This window comes from Indicator indicator, chromosome 9 (genome assembly GCF_027791375.1).
Source record: "Indicator indicator isolate 239-I01 chromosome 9, UM_Iind_1.1, whole genome shotgun sequence".
In the NCBI taxonomy this organism is placed as follows: domain Eukaryota; kingdom Metazoa; phylum Chordata; class Aves; order Piciformes; family Indicatoridae; genus Indicator; species Indicator indicator.
The window spans coordinates 36447268-36457235 of NC_072018.1; the positions used below are offsets into that span (position 1 = coordinate 36447268).

The following is a 9968-nucleotide window of genomic DNA, read 5'->3' on the forward strand; positions in this document are numbered from 1 at the left end:
TTGACCCAGCAGAGGTCCCCCACATTTCTCTGAGCCACTCTGGGATTCTATGATAAGCTTCAGTGTACATAAATGTCAGGCAATGCATGTAGGAAGGAAGAATTGAAATCTTGTATGATGCTGATGACAGCAGTGGCAGTGACATCTCCAACCTTGTATGATGCTGAGCTCAGCACTCAGTGATGTGACCAGCTTACTCTTGGAGTCACCCTCTGCAATTCGTGGCTCAGTGGGAGAGAGCAGCCCAAAATGTAAACAGAAAGCTTCTTATCATCCAGAAAGGCATCGAGAAGAAGGCAGCTGGCATTATTTTGCTGCCCTGTGAAACCTGGGGTTATGGAGCCAGCCTTTGACTGCATTTCCTGGCAGCTTCAGATGGAACAGTTTATCTCTTTCCACAGATGTCTCTTTCTTGAAATAGAGGTTTGGTCTACTTTATCTCCTTGGGCAAGGCTCCCTGTACATCAACTAAGCTGAAGGTCAGCTCTGCTGAGTGGCCAAAGGCCTCAGCTAAGCAAAGTCATGTCAAGCAAGTCAACCCATGTCAGGCAAGTCAACCCATGTCAAGCAAGGCAACTGGCCTGGGTCAGGAATAGTGTGGCCAGCAGGAGCAGGGAATTCATTCTGCCCCTGTGCTCAGCACTGCTTAGGCCTGTGGTGGGTTGAGTTCTGTGTCCAGTTCTGGGCCTCTCAATTCAAGAAAGATGTTGAGATACTTGAACATGTCCAGAGAAGGTCAGTGAAGCTGGGGATGGGTCTGGAGCACAGCCCTGTGAGGAGAGGCTGAGGGAGCTGGGACTGTTTAGCCTGGAGAAGAGGAGGCTCAGGGGAGACCTCATTGCTGTCTACAACTACCTGAAGGGAGGTTGTAGCCAGGTGGGGGTTGGTCTCTTCTCCCAGGGAACCAGCACCAGAAGAAGAAGACACAGTCTCGAGCTGTGCAGGTGGAAGTTTAGACTTGATCTTAGAAAGAAGTTCTTCACAGAAAGAGAGACTGGCCATTGGAATGTGCTGCCCTGGAGGTGTTTAAGCAAAGCCTGGATGTGGCACTTAGTGCCAAGGATTTTCTTTTCATAGAATCACAGAATGGTAGGGTAGGAAGGTGCCTCTGGAGATCACCCAGTCCAACCTCCCTGCTAGAGCAGGATCACCCAGAGTAAATCACACAGGTGTGTTTGGAAAGCCCTGCAGAGAAGGAGGCTCCACAACCTCTCTGGGCAGTGTGGTCCAGTGCTTGGCCACTCTCGAAGTGTAGATGTGGGACTTCAGAACATGGTTAATGGCCATGGAGGTGTTGGGTAGAAGGTTGAACTTGATGAACTTAGAGATCTTTTCCAACCTCAATGATTCTATAAGTGAAGACTTTTTCCTGATGTTTGGGTGGAACCTCTGTGTTTCAGTTCCGTTGCCCCTTGCCTGTCACAGGTCACCACTGAGAAGTCTGGCTCCATCCTCCTGACTCTCACCTTTTGATCAGCATTGTCATCACTCAGAAGTCATCAGGCTCCCTAACCTGGAGTGCTCTGCTGTGCAAACCCATTTAAACTTCCAAGAGCTCCTGGCTGTCTCCAAGAAGGCTGCAGCACAGACACACAAGCTCAACTGCCCCCCTGCTTCATGGATCACACTGGGTTTTGATGAGGAGAACTGAAGCCACTGAGCCCATACAGATCAAAATCGGTCCTGAGGTGCTAGAGATGCTCACACCTAGAAAGGTTCATACCTAGAGATGCTCACACTTAGAGATGCTCACACCCAGAGAGGTTCATACCTAGAGATGCTCACACCTAGAGATACTCACACCTAGAGAGGTTCATACCTAGAGTTGCTTACATCTAGAGAATCATAGAATCAGTCAGGGCTGGAAGGGACCACAAGGCTCATCCAGTTCCAACCCCCCTGCCATGGGCAGGGACACCTCACACTACATCAGACTGGCCAGAGCCTCATCCAGCCTGGCTGCAAACACCTCCAGGGATGGGGCCCCAACAACCTCCCTGGACAACCCATTCCAGGCTCTCACCACTCTCATGGGGAAGAACTTCTTCCTCACTTCCAGCCTTATTCCATTCCCCCCAGTCCTGTCACTCCCTGACACCCTCAAAAGTCCCTCCCCAGCTTACTTGAAGCCCCCTTCATATACTGAAAGGCCACAAGAAGATCACCTCGGAGCCTTCTCTTCTCCAGACTGAACAGCCCCAACTCTTTCAGTCTGTCCTCATAGCAGAGCAGCTCCAGCCCTCTGTTCATCCTGGTGGCCCTTCTCTGGACACCTTCCAGCATGTCCATATTCCTCTTGTAACAGAGGCTCCAGAACTGGATGCAGTACTCCAGGTGTGGTCTCAGCAGAGCTGAGCAGAGGGGGAGAATCACCTCCCTTGCCCTGCTGGCCACACTTCTCCTGATGCAGCCCAGGATCTGCTTGGCTCTCTGGGCTGCAAGTGCACACTGACAGCTCCTGTTGAGCTTCTCATCCCCCAGCACCCCCAAGTCCCTCTCCTCAGGGCTGCTTTCCAGCCACTCACTGCCCAGCCTGGATTTGTGCTTGGGATTTCCTCCACCCAGCTGCAGGACCCTGCCCTTGGTCTTGTTGAACCTCCTGAGGTTGGCTTGTGCCCACCTCTGCAGCCTGTCCAGGTCCCTCTGGATGGATCCCTTCCCTCCAGCCTGTCTGCTGCACCACACAGCTTGGTGCCATCAGCAACCTTGCTGAGGGTGCCCTCAATGCCTCTGTCCGTGGCACCAACAAAGATGTTGAACAAGACTGGTCCCAGGATTGAGCCCTGAAGGACTCCACTTGTCCCTGGCCTCCACTGGGACATGGAGCCATTGACAGCCACTCTTTGGCTGTGGCCATCAAGCCAGTTCTTTATCCATCTGGTGGTCCATCCATCAAACCCATGTGTCAGCAGTTTGGAGACCAACCAGGATGTGGTGTGGGACAGTGTGGAAGGCTTTGCTCAGGTCCAGGTCAATGCCATCAGTTGCTCTCCCCTCATCTATTAATGTTGTGACCTTGTCGTAGGAGGCCACCAGGTTTGTCAGGCAGGATTTGCCCTTGGTAAACCCATGCTGACTGTACCCAATCACCTCTTCACTATTATTCTGTCTCAGAAGTGCCTCCAGGAGAATGTGCTCCATGATCTTACCAGGCACAGAGGTGAGACTGATGAGGTGAGAGATGCTTACACCCAGAGATGCTCACACCTAGAGATGCTCATACTTGGAGATGCTCACACCTGGAGAGGCTCACACCAGCAACCCTCAGCCCTGGGCAGCCAGCGGATTTGGTGACGACCTTGCAGTGCTAGGAATAGGTCCAGAGTGTGGAGCAGGAGAAAGAAAACAAGGGATCGGCACCTGTGGCTGGGGGCCAAGTTTCTCTTCTGCGAGAAAGGAAAACGAAACTCAGCGCAGCAGGAGCGGGAGGGGACGGGGCTGCCGCGCTCTTAAAAGGGGAGCCTGAGAGCCAAGCTGAGCGGGGTCCAACCAGGCTAAGTCAACCCGAGCAGAGCCGAGCTGAGCTGAGCCGTGCTGAGGAGAGCCGAGTCGATTCTAGCAGAACTGAGCCCAGCCGGGTTGAGCCGAGTCGATTCTAGCAGAACTGAGCCTAGCCGGGTTGAGCCGAGTCGATTCTAGCAGAACTGAGCCCAGGCGGGGTGAGCTGAGCCGATCCGATCCGATCCAAGTCGAGTCGAGCGGAGCGGAGCGATGCCGCTGCGGGTGGTAGGGCGCCGGGCGCTGGCGCTGGTGCGGGCGGTGCTGGCGGCGCTGTGCGGGCGGCTGGATGCGCTGTGCTGGAGCCTGCTGTCCCACTTCCTGCCCCTGCTCGGCTGGAGCTGGAGCCCGACCCTCAGCACCGCCGCCCCCACCGCGGGCGGCCGATGGGAGGAGTGGGAAGCCGAGACCCCGACGCCCACCAGCGTTAATTATCACTTCACGCGGCAGTGCAACTACAAGTGCGGCTTCTGCTTCCACACGGCCAAGACCTCCTTTGTGCTGCCCCTGGAGGAGGCTAAGCGGGGTCTGAAGATGCTCAAGGAGGCAGGTGAGTGCGGGAGGAGGCCCCCACTGGGAAATGGGGTGGCTGGGTCCCCGTGGTGTCATAGACTCACAGATTCATTCGGGCTGGAAAAGACCTTTAAGGTCATCCAGTCCAATTATTCTCTAACTCTACCAAGGCTGGGGTTAAACCATGGCCCTCAGCACCACATCTTGGCAGCTTTCAAACACCTCCAGGGATGGGAGTTCAACCACCTCCCTGGTCAGCCTGTTCCAAGCTTTGAGAACCCTTGCAGTCAAGGAGTTTCTTCTCATATCCAACGCACTCCTCTCCTGGTGCAACTTGAGGCCGTCTCCAAGTAGCTATCCCAAGGGGTGTCCTCTATCACTGCACTCCAGCACTGACAGGGTGTGGAAGGAGCAGGCAACAGGCAAGCAGAGAGAGGTTCATGGCATCCTTCTTTGTCCATTTTCTAGGAATGGAGAAAATAAATTTCTCAGGAGGAGAACCGTTTCTTCAGGACAGAGGTGAATTCGTGGGCAAGCTGGTCCACTTTTGCAAGCAGGAGTTGAAGCTACCAAGTGTCAGCATCGTTAGCAACGGCAGCTTGATTAGAGAACAGTGGTTCAAGAAGTATGGTAAGGAGAAACCAGAGTGCACAGCAGCACTGGTGGGGTTGGGGAGGCTTCCTTGGGGCAGCCTCACCCAGAGATGGGGTTTGGTGCAAGTAAGAGATTGTTCATTCACACTAAACCAGGTGTGGTGAGGAGAAACCAGAGTGCACAGCAGCGCTTGGTGGGGTTGGGGAACCTCCTTGAGGCAGCCTCACCCAGAGATGGGGTTTGGTGCAAGTAAGAGATGGTTCATTTACACTAAACCAGGTGTGGTGAGGAGAAACCAGAGTGCACAGCGGCACTGGTGGGGTTTGGGAGCCTCCTTGGGTTAAGCTGCAAGTGGGAGATGGTTTGGTATTGGTCCATTTACACTAAACACAAACCAAGTTGGATGGATGAGGCCTTGACCAACCTGGTCTAGTGGAAGGTGTCCCTGCCCATAGCAGTGGGATTGGAACTGGATGATTTTTAAGGTCCCTTCCAACCCAAACCATTCTGTGAATCTATGACTAAATATGGTAAGGAGAAACCAGAGTGCACAACAGCACTGGTGGGGTTTAGGAGCCTCCTTGGGACAGCCTCACCCAAGGATGGGTCGTGGTACAAAGTGGGAAGTGTTTTGGTAGTGTTTCATTTACCAAGTGGAAATCCCAAGGGCATGTGGGCAATTTTGTGTCGTGAACACAGGCAGCGTGGCCTCTCTGGCATAAAAGGGATAGCTCAGATCACCTCTGTAACACTGGAGCCACACAGACTGTGTGTTGTGATGCTGCTGCAGCTGCTGTGGCTTTTGTGGTTGCAGTGATGAATCCCCAGAACTGCATTTCCACGGCACTTGGCGACCAACCACAAGGCAGTGAAAGTGGGCAGAGTCCTGGCAGAGTCATAGAATCAACCAGGTTGGAAAAGACCTCAGAGATCATCAAGCCCAACCTATCACCCAGCACCTCATGACTAACTAACTCATGGCTCCATGCCACATCCAATCCTTTTTTGAACACCTCCAGGGATGGTGACTCCACCACCTCCCCGGGCAGCACATCCCATGGCCAATCACTCTTTCTGTGAAGATCTTTCTCCTCACCTCCAGCCTCAACTTCCCCCTGCACAGTTTGAGACTGTGTCCTCTTGTTCTGGTGCTGGTTGCCTGGGAGAAGAGACCAACCCCCACCTGGCTACAACCTCCCTTCAGGTAGTTGTAGAGAGCAATGAGGTCACCCCTGAGCCTCCTCTTCTCCAGGCCAAACACCCCAAACTCCCTCAACCTCTCCTCACAGGGCTGTGCTCCAGACCTCTCCCCAGCCTCATTGCCCTTCTCTGGACACGTTCAAGTCTCTCAATGTCCATCTTAAATTGAGGAGCCCAGAACTGGACACAGCACTCAAGGTGTGGTCTAACCAGAGCTGAGCACACGGCAGAATGAATTCCCTACTCCTGCTGGCCACACTATTGCTGATGCAGGCCAGGATGCCATTGGCCTTCTTGGCCACCTGGGCACACTGCTGGCTCACATTCAGCTGGCTGTCAACCAGTACCCTCAGGTCCCTATCTGACAGCTTTCATCCAAGGGGCTGAGTGTTGACTCGTGTTTCAAACCCTGTTTCCAGGTGAATATTTAGACATTCTGGCAATTTCCTGCGACAGTTTTGAGGAGGAGGTCAATGCTTTGATTGGCCGTGGTCAGGGGAAGAAGAACCATGTGGAAAACCTGCAGAGGCTGAGACGGTGGTGCCGAGAGTACTCTGTGGCATTCAAAATCAACTCAGTCATCAACAGGTTTAATGTTGAGGAAGACATGAATGAGGAGATCAAGGCCCTCAACCCTGTGCGCTGGAAGGTAAGAGGGTGATGGATCCCTTGGGTTTCCTCTTCAGAGAAAAGTAATGCTCACAGAATCACAGAGTTGTTTGGGTGGGAAAAGGCCTCTAAGATCAGCCAGTCCAACCAGCAACCCAGCACCACCATGGCCACTGAACCTTGGTCCCAAGTGCCATGGCCACATGGTTCTGGAACACCTCCTGGGCAGTCTGTTTCAGTGTCTCACCACCCTCCTACTGAAGAACATCTTCCTCAGCTCCAGTCTAACCCTGCTCTGCCTCAGCTCCAAACCATTCCCCCTTGGCCTGTCTCAGACACCCTCAGTAAAAGTCTCTCTGCAGCCTTCCTGCAGGATCCCTTCAGGTCCTGGCAGGCAGCTCTAAGGTGCCCCTGGAGCCTTCTCTCCAGGCTGAACACCCCCAGCTCCCTCAGCCTGTCCTCATTGCTCCAGCCCTTGGCTCATCTTTGTGGTCTCCTCTGGACTCTCTCCAGCAGCTCTGTGTCCTTCTTCTGCTGGGGACACCAGAACTGGAGACGGGGTTGGAGGTGGGATCTCAGCAGAGCAGCATCAAGGGGCAAAATCCCCTCTCTTGCCCTGCTGCCCATACTCCTCTGGCTGCAGCCCAGCACACAGATGCCTGCTGGGCCGCAGGAGGGCACTGCTGGCTCTCGGGGAGCTTCTTGGGGAGCAATAAACACCAGGAAGTCTCTGTCTTCATGTCACAGTCTGTGTCATTGTGACTCCAGTGACAGGAGAATTAAGGATGTTGCTGCTGAAGGTTTTTGTCATGGTGACAGTTCCATATTCTCCAGGCAAGTGCAAACATCAAATCTTAAGGATGTGCCTTCTGCCTTCAGGTGTTCCAGTGCTTGCTCATTGAAGGGGAGAACTGTGGTGAGGATGCCCTGAGAGAAGCAGAGAAATTTGTTATCAGTGATGAGGAATTTGAACAGTTCCTGGCTCGCCACAAAGACATCTCCTGTTTGGTACCTGAATCTAATCAGAAGGTAAGATTGAACCTGGCCTGTTGTACCTTCATGGAGTTGGGCAGGAACTTGAGGCCTTCATGGCAATGAACACTTCTCCTATGAGCATTGTCTTAGAGAGGGAACAACTTTGGCAGCCACTGCTTTGTTATGGTAGAAACCAAGGTTTCCTATTTTCTTTAAGCTTTTTACTGAGCATGAAGTGAAGAGTACAGTTAAAAAGTGTTGAAAAGCAGCAGGAGCCTTCTCACAGCATTGTCTGGGCTCCAGGACATGGGTCACTGAATCGTAGAATCATGGAATTGTTTTGGATGGAAGAGACCTTCAAGAGTCCTTTAAGGAGCAGGGAAGTGATTGTGACCCTTCCTGCACTGGGCACTGGTGAGGCTGCACCTTGAATGCTGGGTTCAGTTTTGGGTCCCTCACTCCAAGAAGGACACTGAGGGGCTGGAGCAGGTCCAGAGAAGGGCAACAAAGCTGGGGAAGGGTCTGGGGAACAGGGCTGGGGAGGAGCAGCTGAGGGAGCTGGGGGTGTTTAGTGGGGAGAAGAAGCTGAGGGGAGACCTCATTGCTCCCTGCAGCTCCCTAAGAGGAGGTTGGAGCCAAGAGGGGGTTGGGCTCTTCTCCCCAGTATCAGGTGATAGGAGGAGAGGAAATGGCCTGAAATGGTGCCAGGGGAAGTTTAAGTTGAATATCAAGGAAAATTTCATGCCTACAAGAGTGGTCAGGGATTGGAACAGGCTGCTCAGGGAGGTAGTGGAGTCACCTTGCCTGGAACTGTTCAAGGAATGTGTGGCTATGCACTTCAGGACATGGTTTAGTGGCCATGGTGGTGTTGGGTTACCGATTGGACCTCTTGGAGGTCTTTTCCAAATGAAAGATTTCTAAGATTCTATGATTTTAGCTGTTGAGCCATTTCTCGGTGCAGAGCTGAAATCTTCCTGAGCTGGGAGGTTACCTTTGAGCTGGGAGGACAACAAAGTGTGCTGGGGTGATAGTCAAACAGCCCATGTCATGTTGTTAGGTAGGAAAATCACCATTCCAGTATGCAAAATGTTCTGCTGGTCTGGAAGATAATAAAGAAGTTTGATATTATTTAAAACACCTTTATCCAGCTGGGCATTCACATTTCACTTAGACACTGCTTGAAAGCTTTAAAGATCAGGCTTTGAGTCAATAGTTGCTTGTTTATGTAGAATCCTAGAATGGCTCAGGTTGGAAAGGACCTCACAGCTCCTCTGCTCCAACCTGCCCACCATGCCCAGGGACACCTCTCAGCTAGACTCAGCTGCTCAAGGTCTCATCCAGCCTGGCCTTCAACATCCCCAGGGAAGAGGCATCCACAGTCTCCCTGGGCAGCCTGTGCCAGAGTCTCACCACCCTCACACTGAAGAACTTCTTCCTCAGCTCCAGTCTAACCCTCCTCTGCCTCAGCTTCACACCATTCCCCCTTTTCCTGTCTCTAGACACCCTCAGGAAAAGTCCCTCTGCAGCATTCCTGCAGGATCCCTTCAGCTATTGGAAGGCAGCTCTGAGGTCCCCCTTGAGTCTTCTCCAGGCTGCACACCCCCAGCCTGGCCTCATAGCAGAGCTGCTCCAGCCCTTGGATCATCTTCGTGGCCTTCCCTGGACTCACTCCAGCAGCTCTGTGTCCTTCTTCTTCTGGGGATACCAGAACTGGAAACAGGATTGGAGGTGGACACAGCAGAGTCAAGGGGCAGAATCTCCTCTCTTGTCCTGCTGGCCACACTCCTCCTGATGCAGCCTAGTCCTTGCTTCTTTACTGGGATGGAATTTTGGTGTCTGTGTTAATTGAGTTCTCCCTTTGGATCTGTTTCAGATGAAGGACTCCTACCTGATTCTGGATGAATATGTAAGTCTCTTTTGGGCACTTTGCACTCGTGTGCTAATTCTGCATGCACAGAGCAGGGTTCAGTGGCTTTGCTCCTGCTGAGATGTGTCCCTGTGTCAATCTGTGAGCTTCTGAGCCTCCTGAGGTCTCCAGTGAAGCTTCATGCACTTGGGCTTTGGGGGAGGTGTTTAAAAGCAGCGTGGATGTGGTGCTAAGGGATGTGGTGGGATTGTGAGCTGTAGGTGAGGGGTTGGGCTTGGTGATCTCAAAGGTCTTTTCCAACCTCACCAGTTCTGTGGTGCTATGGGTTTAAGGGAATGCAGTGCAAGTTGTTTCGTTGCCTAGAAGAAGGAAGCTTTTACCAAGTGACTTGGAGATATCCAAGGTCAGGCCTTCAGGGACCTGCAGGATGAGGGGCAGTGGTTTGAAATGAGAGCAGAGCAGATTTAGATTGGATGTGAGGAACAAGTTCTGCACCAGGAGGCTGCTGGAACACTGCAACAGGTTGCCCAGGGAGGTGGTTGAGGCTCCATCCCTGGAGATCTTCAAGGTGAGGCTGGAGAAGGCTGTGAGCAACCTGCTCTAGTGGAGGATGTCCCTGCTGAGTGCAGGGGGGTTGGACTGGCTGAGCTTTGGAGGTCCCTTCCAACCCAAACCATTCCCTGATTCCCTGACTTTCTAACATCTTCTCTAT

The 9968-nt window shown here is 52.8% G+C and overlaps 1 protein-coding gene across 1 annotated transcript in view; it reads left to right on the forward strand.

The window, feature by feature from the left end:
- The first annotated feature begins 3711 nt into the window (after nucleotides 1–3711).
- Nucleotides 3712–9968, forward strand: part of RSAD2 (radical S-adenosyl methionine domain containing 2) — a 6433-nt gene continuing 176 nt past the window's right edge. Inside the window, exons 1-5 of the mRNA XM_054383751.1 lie at nucleotides 3712–4048; nucleotides 4480–4641; nucleotides 6225–6454; nucleotides 7294–7443; nucleotides 9263–9295. Of these exons, the coding sequence (XP_054239726.1) occupies nucleotides 3712–4048; nucleotides 4480–4641; nucleotides 6225–6454; nucleotides 7294–7443; nucleotides 9263–9295 (912 nt within the window). The remainder of the gene's footprint in view (nucleotides 4049–4479; nucleotides 4642–6224; nucleotides 6455–7293; nucleotides 7444–9262; nucleotides 9296–9968) is intronic.